This window comes from Ornithodoros turicata, chromosome 1, assembly GCF_037126465.1.
Source record: "Ornithodoros turicata isolate Travis chromosome 1, ASM3712646v1, whole genome shotgun sequence".
Lineage (NCBI taxonomy): Eukaryota > Metazoa > Arthropoda > Arachnida > Ixodida > Argasidae > Ornithodoros > Ornithodoros turicata.
In genome coordinates this window covers 41,314,634-41,333,535 of record NC_088201.1, presented here as the reverse complement: position 1 = coordinate 41,333,535, position 18,902 = coordinate 41,314,634, and the positions used below count along the sequence as shown (strand labels likewise).

Here is an 18,902-nt window from a genome sequence, read left to right as displayed (position 1 = left end):
GCATGCACATCGCCCTGCGCGATCTCATGATTGGACAGTTGAAATTTGAATTTTGAAATGTGGAAACGAGCGGACTGCCGTAGCTGGAAAGGCTGGTAGGTAGTCGTGACTGGTCATGACACCGTGATGACCGTGATGGTCGTTATGTTGCCTTCCCCGCCCTCCCAAGCAAGGCAAACAAGCAAACCAGGCAAACTACGACCGGCTGCCAGCGGCTGGCGGCTGCTACGTGGCTACGTGCGTGCGCGAGGAGTGCGCAGTGCCACGCAGTGCCACGTGCCACCGTAGCAAAGAGAGATTGAATATTGCATGATGATTGATAATTACAGCTTTATCTTTTGAAAGAAGATGGATACATGCATAGATTGCACAAAAGTCGTACCGTGACAGCCACCCTCCGCTGTTGGCGCTAGTGTGATGCAAAAAAAAAAAAAAAAAAAAGGCAGAGCAGAATGTGGCTGCCTTTACAGAAGTCTATGGATTTGTCTGGCTCATGATGCCATGATGCCATTGTAGAAAGCGTAGAAACCAGCGGTGTGGCTGGTAACGTGAAATGGCGCAATGCGAAAGGAGTGTATGTAGTATGTTTTCCGTAGCAAATGCTGATGCAAGGTACGTTTATGAAGTGATTCATGAGCATTGTATAAAGCAGCGTGGGGTGCGTCGGTTTTTTGGACTTGGTTGATTACGGGATAAGCTTTATAGTTTTTGAACTTAGGGTTAACACCTGATGATGAGCAGTAGCAGCTAACGTTACTGTTGCGCTTTGTGAAAACAGGAAATGGTCGTTGCTTTTCGCCCAATCTTTCCAATGTAAAGGGCTAGTGGACTTTGATAAAATTCACAGTTGTGTTGTATGTTTACAATAGCACGTGATTCTTGTTGTTACCGTGTGTGTTCCGTCTACTGCACCACTCATTTGAGAAAACTCACTTCTGCTGTACTCTAAGAAGCCTAACGAAAAAAACTTCGAGAAATCTTTCACAGGTAGTTCCCGCTTCTCGTTTGTGCCCAAATTATTTTTATTATATTTCAAACGTAGAAGCAATCTTGTGCATTTCACGACGACACCGGCTTCTACAGAGGGGACACAGTAGTTGTAGGACGATAAATGCCCTTTTCTAGTACAAGTAGTGTCATTAAGGTTTCTCACAAGGAACGCAAAAGAGGGGACAAATAGTGCCAGCGCTGTCCACCTCATATATTGCACAATAATTGCTCCCCCTTCCTCACACAAAAAGTCAACTTACAAGACAATCTAAAACACAACATAGAGCAGTACACGTAGCGAACCACAGACTTGAGCAAATGTTATTACATCAGAGGGGCGAAATGGTTCTTTCGTTCTTTAAGCGACAGTAACAGGTTAGCTGTATTAAAACTGCATTTGTGTTACATACTGTTGATTTGGTAATCTACCAGTCAATTCCTAGTACTACTTTCTTGTTTTTATATGATTTATCAAAATTGAGAATGCTAAATGCAATTGATTAGTATTCAAGAAAACACATACTCACATACACTCCAAAATGCCTGTTTTTGTAAATTATGGTTGTGATGCTTTCGTATATGGGGTTCATTATGTCGCGCACATACTGTACTGCACTCCAGAGTATCGAAGGGGGAAAAAATCATTTTTTCTATGTGTCGTACTTTGTGAGATATGGACCCCTGAACAAGCTTGGACGCCTGGAGGGCAACAACTACAGCCATTTCCATTGGTAGTCGTAAGCATGTGACCCCACTTGCACTGCTTCAATGACGGAGATGCCTGCTGTGATGAGTTTCGGTTTCATAGTGCTGATTCTCTATGCATCTATATTATCCCCTTTGCAGTAAAACTTGGAATGTAGGTTCACATTAATGCAAATAGCTGTCATTCACATTTATTTGACATGACTTGCTCTGAAATGTTGCAGCCTCTTTGAGGATTCATTTGTGCAGTGTGCCTAACACAAGAAAGTGAAACGATACATACAAAGTGATTGATATTGCATTGGCCAGCCCTTGTATATGGTCACAGTCACACATTGCTTAGGCTTTGACCAGACCAAATCCCCAAGGAGAGTCGATACAATCTTTGCATTGTTTTCTTCATGATCTCATGCTCAACCTCCCGTCACAAAGGTTTGACTGTGTTCATCAAGGAAATGGGATTAATGTCATCAGGGGGGACCATGTAAAATGTTTTTGGTGAATGCTGTCAGTAGACGACTTCAGAAAATCCCAGAGAGCTTAGCACCGCTTTGAACTATGGGAACTATCAGAAAGGAGGAGGAGGTCTCCAATCTGTCTCGATTTCCCCTCTCTTGACCCATTGTCCACGAGGTGTCAAGGTCAGCAAAAATGAAACTTGAAGGACTGTTCTTCCTTCCTCATGAGAGTAATCGTCCAGAATGCAATGCATGGGCAAGGAGCACTGGGATTTCCTGAAATTGTTTGTTGATTTACAGACACGCTCTGAAATATCGGCAATGCATGGAGTGAGGTAAACCTTAGAGATGCTGCCCAATCCTGCTCCCGTGATCTTGAGGGAAAATGAACTTCATTTGCCACAGAAATTAATGTGCTATAGACACAACGCAGTGCTGTCCACATATGCTCCAGCCACTTTGGTTGAGCTGGTTGAGGTAATGCCACGAGGCACTTTATTGGCATGCCCCTCATCATGATCATCATGGGGTGTCATGAATGTTGGCCGTTGGCTGGGGTTCTGGGGAGCATTCTGGTCAAAGACCTGTTGCACATGCAACATAGAACGCATATATATTTGTCGTTAAGTCTTCTGCAACCGAAAGCAAAAAAAGTTATGCAAGGGGTCTTTACTGCTTTTAAATAATAGACCTTTTTGGCACGACATAAACCTGTTTGGCATGGTGCGCTATAATCCTGAAAAGTGAAATCTTCATTGGGAAACATTTCTTTTCCAGATGGAGGTGTCCTTATTTCAGGTATTTTGATGTACTTTGCTGTGTTCGTCATTCTGATGTACAACATCGGCAATTGATGTGCAATCCCGAACCTTTTTACTGGACGCTTCACACTCGTGCCTAGGCACTTGGGATGGAATACTTTGTCGCTGATATTGCTTTGGTTCATTGCCATAGAGGCAGAAGTGACTTCCTTCACTAAAGATGACTTTGTGCAGCTGTTCAGAAGTGCAGCATTGGTGTTACTTTACCTGGGCCAGACCACACAACATTTAAGTGAATGTGCCATGAGATGTGAACGTGACGCATAATTGTCTTCTTTGACCTCCCATATCTAGATAAGTCAGCAGATCTTCTCATCTTATATTGTGCTAGTAGCCTGGAGCCTGATCTTCAACTTGTCGTTATCCCCATAACGTGCATCAAATGCATCGCTTCGCCTGTGATTCGCCACAAGCTCTTACGTGAGCCTACCAAAATGGCTTTGGAACGCGAGAACTTTAAATATAACGATAACGCTTGCTATGTCTGAGTTGAAGATCGGGGCCCCGGCATCTGTAGACTGGTTGCAGTCATTTCTGTGAACAATTTGTCTCCAAAAATACCCCTCTACAGCTAAGATTGTGTCTCAAAAGTGGTTACCCTAGCTGACACAGGTCAAAGGCTTCATTACTGACATACAGTATATGTCAAAATGAGCATGCAAGGAAGTTAGATGCCAGTCAGCACTTCCTAATTTATGAGCTGATGGGGATGTGGCTGGGTAATGGATATCACAACCTGGTACAAAAATGACAACTGTGCTTGCTTTGCTGCAGTATTTTTGGCTGTAGCTTTTGGGTGACTGTATGTTAGCACACAGAAGCACATAAGGATTGACCTGCTGCAGATGTATATTTCTAATTATTGGTCATGGGCCTAAAATGCTGAATGAGTTACATGAGGGGGAACATGTGTGCTACAAATTGTAGCACATTTCTAAGTTTGTTCCTAATTGTATCTTGGCACCTCTGAAGCCCAATGCTCATGCAGTACAGAACAGGGTGTCGGAGCAAACCGAAAACCGAAAAAAAAAACACTATTTTGGTGCGAACCGGAACGGAATCGAAAACGTATGTTTTTTTCGCTCAGGAGGGAAACCGAAAAATATATTTAACGGTTTTCGGTCCAAAATAAAACTTCGCCGATTTGGACTACGGATAGGCGAATGAAACAGACGTCGTGTGCTCTGAAGTCATGTCATGGGTACCATACGAGGGTTACGGTTACGGTGGAATGTATGTCGGTATGCTATGACCCTTAGGCTCCCTTTGTAATGGTTTATCGTTTGCGCACGCACACAGGCTTAGAGGTACATGTGACTCTCTAGCAATGTGCCGTACTGTTCGTTCTAATTTGATCCCCGCAAACTCTCCTCAACTAAACCGCGACCTAAGGGGGCTGCATAACGGCTTCTTTATATGTAATGTCATGCAACGCGTCCCTTGTTTGAGAGCAGCTAAGTTGAATACATTTACGTATACGCGAGGGCAAGCCCGTGCGAAGTGGCAACTCTTTTGTGGACAGGACACAAAGAAAATAAAACGGAGCCGTCGAGCGCGTTTGTGAATGAAGGTGTTCCTCGATTTGTGTCGTACTCGTGCGGTGGAGCTTGCTGGCTAGACAGTAGCAACAGACATTCGGATGGGACGCGATCGCTCCAACCCAGCAAGAAAGTACTTTACATATGACATCACGACAAACAAGTCCGTTTGTAGCATGTGCTTCAAGAAAGGAGAAAGCCTAATTGAACAGACAGTAACCTACAGGAACCGAACAGGATCCGAAACTCATAGGGCTGTGTGTAAGTGTACTGGGGTAGCCAGTTTGACTTCGTCGAAACTCTCATCCCCATTTTTTTCTTTATCACATCACATCGCATCATCGGGCTGTGACATCATGGCAGGCAATTCCACCATTGAGGCGGATGCAGGAGAGATCATGTGCTGATGAGAAACGATAGGAATGGCCGAAGCTCCTGTGATATCAGAGCCCCGTGACGAAGATTAAGGCTTTAGGAAATTTGAGTTGTGTACTTCTAAGGGCAAATGTCCAGTGTACAGGCAACAACAGCCATTTATGCTATGCTTTTCATTTCATTGCAGTGAAGGATCATCAGTTGAGGTGATAGAATGTGAGCAAAGGGATGTTTCGAGCAAAGACAATGAGGGCAGTGGAAAACGCAAAAAGCGTAAACATCATAAGCACAAGCACAAACATCACCACAGCTCCCAAAAAGAAAAGAATAGCCACAAGCACAAGGGGCATTCGAGTGACAAAAGTAAAAATCACGATAGTGAAAATCTTCAAGTCAGCCGGATGAACTTGGAGGAACTGGAGCAGCAAAAAGCCATTCTTCAGGCCAAACTCTACACCCTTGTACCAAGTGACTATGGTAGCTCGGAAGATGAAGTGAAAAAGCCACGGAAGGAGAAGTCAAAATCCTCTCTAAAAAGGCAGAAGGAAAGCAACAAGAAAAGGGCTCTGTCGCCACATAAGGAACCTAAAAGCAAAGTGGAAGAGTCCAAAAACGTCGATAGAACAGAACATCGAAAAGAACGTCAAGCGCCAGAGCGCATCAGACGTACCTCTCCCGCACGTCCTGTCAGGCAAGTACTATCTCTAAGGATATAGCTGGGGCTCGAACCATTTATGCCCCATATACACCTCCTTGAAACTTGTTTTTAGGCGTCACTGCTGAGGTAAAGAATGCCAGTTAATGAAAAGGCATCAGAAGTTGGCATGAACCCACACCCTCTGATCAGCTATAAAGGTGGCACGTCTGACCGGAAATCGGAAGGTGTGTGTTGGAGCCCCAATGCTGGTGCCTTTTTCATCAGCTGTAGTTCCTCAATGATACTCTTTGTTTTAACTGACCTCAGCTATTATGTTTTTTTTTTGCGGAAAGTGCTGCCTGTCCCAGTTGTGCTCATCTATGAGTGTGGGAAAAACGTGAGGGGATATGTGGAGGTTGAGTGCACGCCCTTTTGTATCTGAGCGAAGCTTGAGGTCTTGATAGGTAGAAAGGTCGCATGGTGTGAAGGTAGCACTTCTGACAGGAAATCTCTGGATGGGTATGATCCCTGCTTTTACTTTATGTATATTTTGTTTAAATATCCTACCTTTTCACAAACATGGTGGCTTTGCTGTAAAAGCACTTTCGAAATTACACTAAAAATAACCTTTCAAAGCTCTGAATATCATTCGGGCTGTGTGCTTTTGATTTTATACATGGTAGAAGCTTGTTTGTTTTCAGTGACTTTTTTTTTATCACCACCCAGTTGAAGTACCTATCAAAATTTAAATATTTGAGCTGCCTGGCAGAAATCAACTATATGTTTAAGCAGATTGTAACACATTACCCCAAACGTGTTGGACCATCTCTTTAAGGAGCTTTGGTGATAGGGTCTTAATAAATGAAGGGGATATACCAGCACATTTAGTACTGTTCTTTGGGTTGTTTCAAGTCATTTTTTTCCCACTTATATATTCTTTAACACGCAGATGTTTTACTGTAAATGGGAAGAAACATGTGCTACTTTCTTCTCTAAAAAAGAAAATGGAAACGTCCCTTTCACCTTAGCCATTAAGGTCAAACTTAAGTGTACATTGCTGGTTTTTCAGTCTTTGTGTCATTCATTCATGTCATTCAGTTCATTTTGCCTGTATCCTTTGTTGTTCCTCTGTACACCAGCTGGCTTGCCTTCTCTTACTTCGTTCATTCGTTAAGGTCATTTACAAAAAGGGTGCAGTTAAGTGATAAAAGTGTTTCAGCAAAATTTTTAACTGCCATGTATCATTTTCTTCTCCTTTTTCAGAGAAACGGATGTACAAGAAAGACCCGAAAAGGCTCGGGATCCTTCCAGTCCTCCTTCCAAGCACAGGCGAGAGTCAGCATCATCTCATAGAAAAAGTCCATCAAGAAGAAGCCCTACTCGACGATCTCCACCCAGAAGAACTCCAGTAAGGAGAAGCTCACCTAAGAGAAGCCCTCCACTGAGGAGAAGTCCACCAAGGAGGAGCCCTTCCAGAAAGAGTCCACTTAGGAAGGCTTCCCCAAGGAGACTGTCTCCTAGAAGGAGTCCTCGCCGAAGCCCATCTTCAAGACGACTTGAATTAAGACGTTCCCCATCCCCCCGGCGTGTATCCGATAGAGATCGTCACAGGTCTCCTGTTGCACGACACACTTTGCCCAGGCACTGTTCACCACCAAAGTGAGTGTTCTGTACTGTATTTCTTCGATTTGAAAGACGCGAATCAGTATGCAGTATTATGTGCCTGGCTGATGATATTCAGATATGATTTCTATATGAGAGCAATAAAAGGAAATTGCATTGCCTGTGAAATTACATGATGCGGGAAATCATTTTGAACAGTGTTACTCACGTGGTGTCAAACGAAGTGTCACAAGAAAAATTGTAGGTTGCACTCTATCATGTTACGTAGAAGCATTCTGTTATGTAGGCCAGATGGCCCTGATTATTGGTTGATGTGTCAATAGTAGGGCTGTGTGAATATTCGAAAATTTTGAATATCTTATCGAATAGTCACTTATTCAATTCGGGTGTCGAATCGAATATCGATATTTGAAAATATTCTAGTTTTTTTTCATATGTGATCATTCATAAGTTTTCGTTCGTCGTGGGTAAGTGCACAAAGAGATGGGTCTTACGGATGCGCTTCGGTTTATATCACGATGGAGCCAAGTGCATGTGCTGAGTGATCCAACGCACCTGCGCACAGCTGCACCGAGCAACTTCCGAAAGCTTGCCAAATAGCAACATCGGCACAGCGTTGGATAAGGACGTATCTGTGATGCTGACAGCGCTGATTGTGCGTGAACCAAATGGCAACGTCTAGCGACGGTGATGGAACACGCAGAAGCGTCATTTGGAACTTCTTCGATCGTCGGGATGGCGCATCAAAATGTTCAACGTGTGGCTCAATGCTAAAAACTCCGATGGGAACTACTACCATGCTGGTAAACCGCTTAAAACGACACCCTGCACAATTCCACTGCTTTGTAAACCTATGAGCCCAGACCCAAACCACAAGGCCGGAGTCTTCTGCCAAGAAACGGCTTGCAGAAAGTGACATTGCGTCGTTCAGTGGCTTCAAACCGAAACTTTCGCCAGGCTCTCTACGTGCGTAAACGATAACTAAGAAAATTGCGTCCTTCATTGTGAGTGGCACGCATTCCTACAGTATTGTGGATGAGCCAGGGTTTCGCGATCTCCTAAACTGTGTCATTCCGGAATATGACATTCCAGGTCGGAGTACCTTTCCGTGGTCAGTCGTACCTGAATTGTTTGAAGCAGCGAAAAAATGTGTGGAGCGTTACAGGCGTTACCCGGGCTGTTACAGCATTACAACTAACAGCTGGACATTTAAAGATGTCTGCTTTGAGACTGTGTCAGAAAAGAACCGTGCAAAGATTAAGATTCTGTTATGCACAGATATGGAAAACGAACTTCTCGAAGCTTCTGAAAATTTCAGAATAAGCTATTGCACAGGCAAGTGGGGAAGCTGCAGACAATAATTCAACTGTATGGGGAGTGTTGGAAAAACTAGCAACAAGTAAGGGAGTGTCTTCGATAACATCCACAACACATCAGGTTGCCCATTACCTTGAATAGTCATTGCTACCTAGACGGGACAACCCACTAACGTGGTGGAAAGCAGTAGGACAGACGACGTATCTGAGTCTGCGTAAGGCAGCCCAGAGGTACCTTTCAATACCAGCGACATCTGTGACGAATCGTCGCACAGATCTCTCGCCGGAGCATGTTGAGCAGTTAGTGTTTTTGCACGGAAACAACCTGTGGATGTTAACAGAAATTTTGTGTATCTTATCTGCTTTATTAAAAGTAAGATGTCTGCATTTATGTGTGAATTATTCGTATGTTCGATTTGTGAATAGTCCTATTCGATTCGATCTTGAAAATCACCATTCGCACAGCCCTAGTCAATAGGTTTCACTAAAAACGATCTATTAGATGTTACAAAGAGCTGTTCTGCCTAGGAACATGCGTGAACGAAGTCCTCGACCAAGATCCCCTCTGCGGAGTCGCCATCGAAGTCCCTTTAAAGGACGACGGTCACGTAGCCCACGCATGAGAGACCGAGGATCATGCAGGAGTCGTTCACCACGTGGATTAAGGTAATTCCAAAATTGGATTTGGTGACATGCAACTAACATAACGATGAATTGGCAGTGCAAATGAAGTATGAATACATGCAATTACATTAGCATGTTTGAGTATCAAATCAAATACTTATGCTGGCAGCATACAGTGATTCACCTGCAGTTATATAATATTGGTACGAAACCCTTCATGCAACATGATAGCATTTTTACCTCAAGTTGAGTGGACAAAGCTACTCAGTGCAGATAACATACCAAATTTGATTACTGAGAGAACCTGAGTATCAAAGCTTTGCAGAAAGCATCACTCAATACCACAATATAAGGTAAACATGGTACTTGCTGTAGCAGTAGCTTTTATTTGGGGAATTTTTTGAAAAAGTTCTTAGCCCCTCTCAAATTGAATGTTAGATGAACAGTGTTTGCATGAACACATTGCATTATCCAATATTTAAAGGTTTGTGCCTCACGGACCACTGGCATGTTCTTTTAGAGGCGATGATCGAGTTCGGGGCAGCCGTGATGGCAGGGATCACAAAGATGAACGAGATCGTTATGGCTCGAAGAGCAGCTCCAGCAACAAGAAGAAAGGGAAAGCATCTGTGTCGTCATCAGATGAGTATGTTCGGAGAATTATGCTGGTACACTTGATCTGTGTTGAGCTCGCATATAAAGAAAGAAATACAGTCGAGCCCGTTTATTATGATCTTCGATATAACCATAACTCCGATATTACGATCAAATTGCTGGTTCCCGTCAGGTCACCCATTGAAGTACATGTAAATAAGATATTGATATAACGATCGCCACAAAAAATCTGGTTTTATTTCAGGAGCCGATAAACACAAGATGTGAAACAGCCGTGCTCGATGTACAGTGCTTAGCGATTTCCAGTGCCCTGGAATTCCTGGTGCCTCAATTGGCACTTTGCTAAATTAGTTTTCGGGTTTTACCCAGAGTGGTCATAATGCAAATTGGGGGGTAACAATGGGTTTTACCGTAAAACACAAGGCCCTATTCATAGTGTCGTACACAACAACCTGCAAAAGTGTTTGTAGAGACGAAGTGCAACATGTTGGCGTTCTGGCTGGGACGTGTTGCTGGCGTCTGGCTGGGACGAGTTGTGATCATATCATTGGGATTCTACTGCATATGCACATTTATGTTGCTTGCCTCTCCACAGTTCATGGCATAAATCTAAGTCTAATCTGTTTCAGTATACAACAAAAGAAATTGCTATTCCCGCAAATTTCGTTACATAGAGGTTCAGCCGTATCTGTATTCAAGAGCTTTGAAGCTTTTGAGGTGTTTGAACACACTGCCACTCTTAATTGGTGCAAAAAGCAGTACTACTTCCACAAGCATTATTTATTGTTGCATTACTCGCTGCTGACATGGAGCAGGGGGTATAATGGCAATATGGGTGAGCTCATCCGCAGATTTCTGCTGACGTCATGGGAACCTGTGATGAAGAAACTTTGAAGGGATCATGAGCGAGGATCATGATCTCCCAGCAGGAACACTTGTCAGCAGAAATAGTCATAGGTAACACAGAACATTTCAAGCAAAGAAAGTGAGGAGAATGCATCTTATTTGCTGCCAACATCTGAGAAGCCATTATGTTACCTGTGTATTCTGTGCTGGTGTGTCACTACTGGCAATGCAATTCAGGAACAGAATGACAACTTTCGCCACACAAGTGACTTTATTCAGTGTTGCCTCTTGTGACATTGTTGAGGGTTAAAGAACGGAGCGTGGAAGGACTCCACCGAAGGAAGCCGCCACTGCGCTTTCTCTTGTAAAGTAATTTTCTAAGGAAGTTTGCACTTCCCAAAGGAAATATTTTGAGTGACAGTGCCTGAAGGTAGTATGTTCATATGACGCAGTAAAAAAAGATATGTTCCAAGTGCTTTCCGTGCTCCTTTAAGCCCTTTGAATTTTTGGAGCCACTCGTACTTTAATGCATCTTTTCCTTCTGTAAAATTTTTTTATTTTTGTGAATGCAGTATCTGCATAGTTCTACTGTTTGCTCACAAAATAGTTTGCTTTGAAGTGAAAGGTCACTTGACATATAGCAGCGTAACATGAAGGAAACAAATGACTTTATTTTGATAATGATTGTGTTCGAGGAATGCATGTATACACCCTATTTACTTGCATTTAATTGTTAACAATATTTTGCCCAATAACATAATAGTGGCCTAGAAGGGGCTGCACTAATTACGCAAATGGGAAAAAACATGGAACTCCCACTGACGGTACACTAAGTACCATTTTGTTTTAATCCTCCTACCTCCTTCTCAAAAACATGCCTAGCACCTGAGCTCTGGTGGTTGCATGCAGTGGCTAGTGCAATGTGAAACAGGCCAATAATGCTGCTGGAGTCATGGTGCATCACATACACTGGGAAAAATAAAGTGTCAATGTTTGTGCACCCAAGTTAGGGGCACATTATGCACGCACATTAGTAATGCGAGAAAATAAGTATAATAAACGGGACGATAACGTTCGTAATTTTAAATTTTCATTGAGATACTTGTAGATGTCTTTCACAGTGTGGATTCCCGGTTTCAGAATTGAAGATGTGGATATTGAGGATGATGAAGACGAAGAAAAGGTAATAGAAAGACAGCGACAACAGCGGCAGGAGCTACTAAAGGTGAGTAGCGCAGGAATGCTGTGCCCTTTGCACAAGGGGTATGTAAGCACACTTTTATGCACGGATTTCAGGAGCCATTGCTGTACCAAAGTCAGAAAATATCTTTTCACCTTGTTTGTTTGGCATGTCTCATGCGAAAAGTATTGGTTGTTCGGGCTAACACCGTGTGGTGATGACTTTCAAGGGTTGTGAAAATGATTTTATATGTTCCTTAACTGCAGTACACAATATGGTGTATTGTAGGGACAGTGATGTGGGTCAACAGAGCATGTCATCAAGCTGTGACCTTTAATAAAATCTGCTTCCTAGCACTAGTCCTAGGATGTGGTCATTGTTCATACCCTAGTTATGCTTGCTTGATAGTCACAATATTTTTGTGTGCCCATGAATAGCATAAGCCTTTGTAATGGTGCACATTAAAGGCTTGTGATGTCCTATGAGGGAGGAATGAACAAGTGTAGCTTTAAAAGGCACACAGTTGTTATAGTATCACTAGAAAGCAGCACCCTCTTTGATAACAAGGTATCATTTTTTGCCTGTGATATTCTTGCTCACTTCTTTCAGTTCAGGTGTGCTTTAACTTGAGAAGGGGAGTGTGGCAGCAGTTCAGAGTCTGAGAATAAGATAAGGGACAGCAGGTTCTGCTAGAGCACATGTTCATGAAGCTTGCCACTGGTTCCAGTGGTCGCATCAAACTTAGTTGTATTACATAGTTGCGGTTGTAGGGAGTGTTGCAGGCTGTACAGTGCTAGGTGGTTGTTCATGTTTGTGGCACTGTGATGCTGTGCATGTTGCACACATGAATGTTGCATCTGTATATGAATACATGAATGTGTCATATCAGTGACATACATGCATAGATAAGTATGAATTTATTATATAGCCATGTCACAGTCGTTCATAGTTTTAATTGCATAGGAGTGAAGGTAGGGGTGACACATGTAGTGGTTGTTAGAGGGATTCAAACAGCATCCTTCAGTGCGGCACGCTTTGAGAAATGTAAAGGAGCTGCAGTATTGGCGGCCATAAAGTCACCAGGTGCAATGGAGCATAGTCATTTGCAAGTTGTGTGATGTTTTCAAGGCCACATGTTTTAAATTAAGCTGCATGAACTCACTTCATAATTTTTCTAATCTCCTTCTTACAGAGATTAGGTGTTGATAACCAGGTTGAAAGCAGCACTTTCTCATCTCCTGTGCATTCTCGTCATAGTGGTTCCTGCACACCAGATTCTGTGACTATTGAAAACATGGTCAGTATTGAGTCATCCTAGGCTTATGAAAAGAATGCATCGTTTACAACTATGTATGCCTATTGTGTTTACGTACATGTTATTAATAATTAGGCTGAACACAACTATGCATTTGATGGTGCTCATGGTTAATTTGCAAATTTTGTTTTGTTATGGGTGCAATATATTGCAGTTATAAATAAATTGCATTATATTCAAGTACTTTAAGGTGACTGTGCTATATTTACACACAAGATGCCACCAATTGAAGCTCTGTATGCAATAGGATAAGTTGACTTATCCCCTTTTAATATTTTTGCTGCAATGACATCTACATACCAGTATGGACCTGACAAAGAAAATTTAGGACCGTATTGCAATTTATTGGCCCGCTACAGAAGGGTAAGAAACGGGAATTGCTTGTGTGTCAATGGGACGGACTGTCAGATCGGGCTCCTTTTCTACACATACAAATGGTGTAGCTTAAACTTTGCTACAATGCGGACAGGAACTTCGATTTCCACTCGAGAAACATGTTCTCCATGCAGCATGTGACCATGTCAGCAGTGCCATTGAGCGTTGTAATCGGAAAAGTGTGTGTACTGATCTAATAAGTCCTATTATGCTGGCCATCTAGAATATTATTTTCAAGATTGTGCTCCTTTAGCAGCATTGATCATAAAGCAATCCCGATCCTGGCCGCTCCACTGCACAAAGGTGACTTCGCCCTACTTGGCATCACCATCAAAGTCAGACTTGTGAAAACTGTTTTTTCCTGCATGAAAACGCTGTGCATGCGATGTTACATTGAAGGGAATATGTCATGCTCTTGGATTTTCAATTTTTGCTCTGTCACACACCTGAAACCGATGCTAACAGGATATGCATGTAGAGTAGACACATACATACATGTTGGACATTTTGTATTTTCATTATTCGAGGAAACCCAGCTGCAATTACTTTACCGGAAATTCACTTGAAGTTTTCTCGGTTTAGGATTTTTTGACTTATCCCCTTATTGCATACAGAGGTTCAATTGCAATAGGGCCCTCACATTACAACTCAGAGAAGCGAGAACAGAATTGCAACCCGTGTTAGCTGATCTTCTTGTCTCAACTGTTTACACACACATTTTTGTTTGTTCTGTCCATCCATGTGCCTCATTATGATGCCATGCGAGATTGCTCCTGTTGTCCAAAATATGTGTCACCAGCCACCTCAGAAATGTGCACGGGTGGTTTCACATCATTTCTGAAAGCATCTTCCTTTTGCCACGTTGTTGCCACAACAGCCTTGGCTGCTGTGATGACTTTGCATTTGAAGGCTGCAAGATAAGATGTGCTCTTGGGTGCCATAAGAAAAGGATACTGAGGAACAAGGGCACTGTCCATGTTTCCAAACAAACAAAATGGACCAAAAATGAGAAAGCATGAGAAAAATAGTGTTCTCTCCACAGGTAGGGCATATGGTCGCCTCTTAGTGAGGGTTCCATCACAAGCCCTTCTCATGCTCACAGTCCTATCCTCTTCCTCTGGTTCTTCTCTTTTTCCACCTTCTCTCTCTGACATGGCACGAGAAAACATGAGTAATGTGGCTCGTCACGTCGTTTGCTTTCTATCTTTGGCACCATGTGTCCTTGTTCCTGTGGAACCTCCTTTAGTCATACTGGTATTGTGTAATTTAGACTCATGTTTTTAGGTGTCTGATATTAATGACGAACAGAGTGCTGATACGACGGACTTTGAGGCAGCCATCATGGCAAAAAGACAAATGATGATGGCTCAGGAGGCAGGTGGAGATGGAGACACAGGTATGTGGATCAAGTAAATGAAGATTCTAGCTGCGGAAGCTTTTGTGTACTGTGTGTAATTTTATTATAAGAACTTATCAAGTAGATTACTTTACAGCTGTGAATAGCTGCATATGGATACAACTCCTGCTACTGTTTATGCTTATGGACCGCATCGCTACATGCTTATGCTAGCGGAATAACTACCAGCAACCAAAACATTTTGGAGTGACCAAAGAGAACCAGTGCCAAATTCAGTAAAATACTGAGTAGTGTGTTATGCTTGGAAAAACAGTAACAATGAACAAATTCGTGAAGCATAGACCTTCCAGCCTGCTCAGTGTGTAAGCATTCATCATTTGCAGTGCAAAGGCACTGCCCGTGAGAGAGTCACGAAAAGTGCCCCCGAGACAGCTTAGAGAGTAACATATGATATTCTCCAGGATTGTTACAGCACTTTGCCAAAGCTTGGTAGATCTATCAGAGCCTGACGTTTAGACGAATGTGGATTACATGGGGGCTATGTGACCCCTTACTCCCCCATACTCGAAACTCGATACCTCACATGCGGGTGAGAGAGGAGGAGGAAATCTCTCCTGCCTGTCCGATGCAAGTTGGTATTTAGGGAAGTGTATGCACCTCGCTGTTGCAGCTCAGCAGATGAACTTATGCTACTGGCTTGTGCCGTGTATGGCATGCATACTCGAGCTGACGGGCTGCAGTAACGTCGACTACCTGCTGCTTAACTTGAAACCAACATCACTGATGCGCATTGACGAATCTGAGCAAAATCTGTTATAGAGCGTTTTGTCATACAAAATGATGTGTGGATGTCTGCTTTGAGCAACATAGCGTGACTGTTCACACTGTAATGGCATGCTCGACAACATGCATTTGTGAAAGTGTCCTGCTCAGCATTAAACTTCACCTGTTTGACGCATTGCAATGCTGCTTCCGACATTAGGCATGCAGGTTTGTTTAGTTCGGTCTTAGTGGAAGTAACAATGCTGTCATCCATTGGGCTCGCTCTTAAATGAGAACTATAGTCGTGTTCAACATAAGAAGGAATAGAAATCTAGTCCGTCAGTTCTCAAAATATTACTGCGCCGCAGATAGGATGGCTGCGCATAGGTTACGCACACCCCTCTGAAAGATAATGTAATCCATCATACTTACTCTGCTTCCGTATTTGCTGTTAAGACTGGCCACATGACACTACGTTGTGTGGTGGTACTGCAGTATTTCTCCTGACGCGCTATTGCATCTCCTTAGCTCCAACGGCATATGTAGTCGACGGACTAGATTTCTTTTCCTTCTTAAATTGAACACGAGTATAAACCAATGTGTAATTCTTGAACATATGTCCTTAACCCGTAAGCAGTTTGTAACGAGCTGTGCTCATCACATATCATTTGAGTGAGTCATCAGCCGTTTTGTGACCTGTGACAAGTGCGACTCGTCATGGAACATTGTGTCGTTTGTGTGGTTTATGGTGAGTTTGAAATTGAGAACCACTGACATATTAAACCAGGGTGTCGGAGCGAACCGAAAACCGGAACCGAAAACCGAAAAAAAAAACGCTATTTTGGTGCGAACCGGAACGGAATCGAAACCGTATACGTTTTTTTCGCTCAGGAGGGAAACCGAAAAATATATTTAACGGTTTTCGGTCCAAGAAAAAACTTCGCCGGTTTGGACTACGGATAGGCGAATGAAACAGACGTCGTGTGCTCTGAAGTCATGTCATGGATACTATACGAGGGTTACGGTTACGGTGGAATGTATGTTGGTATACTATGACCCTTAGGCTCCCTTTGTAATGGTTTATCGTTCGCGCACGCACACAGACTTAGAGGTACATGTGACTCTCTAGCAATGTGCCGTAGTGTTCGTTTTAATTTGATCCCCCCAAACTCTCCCCAACTAAACAGCGACCCAGGGGGGCTGCATAATGGCTTCTTTATCGGTAATGTTGCGCAACGCGTCCCTTGTTTGAGAGCAGCTAAGTTGAATACATTTACGTATACGCGAGGGCAAGCCCGTGCGATGTAGCAACTCTTTTGTGGACAGGACACGAAGCAAATATGACGGAGCCGTCGAGCGCGTTTGTGAGTGAAGGTGTTCCTCGATTTGCGTCGTACTCGTAAGCGTCGTACTCGTACTGCGTGGTGCTTGCTGGCTAGACAGTAGCAACAGACATTCGGATGGGACGCGATCGCTCCAACCCAGCAAGAAAGTACTTTACGTATGACATCACGACAAACAAGTCCGTTTGTAGCATGCGCTTCAAGAAAGCAGAAAGCTCATTCAGACAGTAACCTACAGGAACCAGGAGCTACCAATTTCACATCTGTCTATTAAATACCATGTATGCGGAATAAACGGGTTTACATTTTGTAACATTTATTTTTTTTGTGGGGATGAATATTCCCAGCAGAAGCGAAACCGGTTAAAAACCGGTATGAACCGTTATTTTTTTGCTCCGGAGCAGAACCGGTACCGGAACGTTTATGATGTAACCGGAACGAAAACCGGAACGAAAAACGTTTCGGTTCGACACCCTGTATTAAACCATTTTGGTTCAACTCTTGCTAGAAAAACTGAACCATTAAGGGGTAAAATCAGTAAAATGTCCTTTTGTAGTAAGTTTTGCTCATATTTGTTGATCAAGAGGATGTTGATCATCCTCTTTGGTTTTTCTGAAGTACCGCATGTTTATTCGGTGATGTTGGTAATAGCTTCTTAGTGGATATGGCGAGCTACATAGTCAGGTTGTGCCGCTCCCGCATGGTGGACTATAGACAGCCTCCATTGCATTCTGTATCTGGGTGACAAGACTCGTGTATCTTTGTCAAATAAGCAATTTGCTAGTGGAAGCTGCTTATAATTGCAACCTGGGAGGTCTGATTGGGGGTCTGGGGGGTGAGTTATTGTGTAATCAGGAAGTTTTTGTTTTCTTATGCTTCCTCTTCCTGCACACCAAGAAGTCTACCCCTCCTACTGGAACGTGCAATAGACACTTGCTCAGATGTAATTGCCACCACAGTAGTTTACTATAGAGTCACTAAATAAGCTACGCTTCAGAGCATCGACACTGAGTTCCAAGAGCGAGCATGCGCCGTCTTGTTTCGGCGCCACGCTACCCACGCGCACTGCGCACGTTAGCGCACGATGCCATCTAACGTGCGCGGGTGAAATTGTCCTTTCGTTTGCAAGCAGCAGTTGACGGCCTTGAGCTCACCTTGACATCCTCGGGACGCTCTGGTTGACAATACATGGATTATCGCGCAACAATCGTACATGCTTCTCTATCCCACAGGGAGCATTACGTTAGCAGTCTTTGATCCTCAAATGGGGATGGTACCGATGTGGTGCGGAAACAAGATGGCGCCCCTGCTCTCCCTTGGACCTCAGTGTCGATACTCTGAAGCGAAGCTTATTTAGTGACTCTAGTTTACTATTACAAGCATCTATTATTATCACTAGTGAGCTTTCATTTTTCTTCAGATGTGCTGTTTTGAAGATTTTTGTTGTTCCCTCTGTTTCAGGACAGGATAAGAAGCAGAAACAGTTTGACATGTTCTCAGAGGACATGTTTGCTGAAAATTATTCGGTAAGCATGCTTGGCACTAACTTTTGGGTCAAGCCACAATGTTCTAGTTCTGATGGTGGGTTACTATTTTACCTTTCACTGCTGTGTGACTTCATTCCAGTCTGAGCAAGGACATTTGAGGTGGACTTTTCTTTTCCTTCAATTTATTTATTGCCTCGTAAACTGCAGTTTCCTGCATTTCACATTGCTGAGATACAATCAGTCTCATGACAAAGTAGAAAAGTCAGTGGGTCAACTTCAACTTTATGAATGACTACTGCATTGATATTCTGAGAACATGGTATCGTGTTTGTAGATTACATGGGTGCGCTCATTTATTACCACTCGTGTAACCAGCGAGTCAGAGTCTTGGCATAAGAGAGTAATCGTGCGTCATTGACTCCAGCGACCTGCATTGAGAGGAGTCTGCTCTTGAGCACTGCTAGTGTTGAACTCTCGATTTTTAGAACCGGAGTTATGAACATGGGTATGACGTCGTGCGTGCCGTGCCACTAGG

At 43.2% G+C, this 18,902-nt stretch overlaps 1 protein-coding gene across 10 annotated transcripts in view; it reads left to right on the top strand.

Moving 5' to 3' along the window:
• The first annotated feature begins 457 nt into the window (after positions 1 to 457).
• The window catches only part of LOC135378078 (serine/threonine-protein kinase PRP4 homolog), a 42,432-nt gene continuing 23,987 nt past the window's right edge, over positions 458 to 18,902 (top strand). For all 10 annotated transcript variants that reach the window (XR_010418261.1, XR_010418260.1, XR_010418258.1 and 7 more), the window contains exons 1-9: positions 458 to 612; positions 5,075 to 5,578; positions 6,788 to 7,183; positions 8,992 to 9,129; positions 9,608 to 9,733; positions 11,689 to 11,773; positions 12,921 to 13,025; positions 14,703 to 14,814; positions 18,342 to 18,406. Coding sequence is in view for 1 of the 10 variants with exons in the window: in XM_064610931.1 (XP_064467001.1) it covers positions 554 to 612; positions 5,075 to 5,578; positions 6,788 to 7,183; positions 8,992 to 9,129; positions 9,608 to 9,733; positions 11,689 to 11,773; positions 12,921 to 13,025; positions 14,703 to 14,814; positions 18,342 to 18,406 (1,590 nt within the window). In the remaining 9 variants the exon portion in view is untranslated. The remainder of the gene's footprint in view (positions 613 to 5,074; positions 5,579 to 6,787; positions 7,184 to 8,991; positions 9,130 to 9,607; positions 9,734 to 11,688; positions 11,774 to 12,920; positions 13,026 to 14,702; positions 14,815 to 18,341; positions 18,407 to 18,902) is intronic.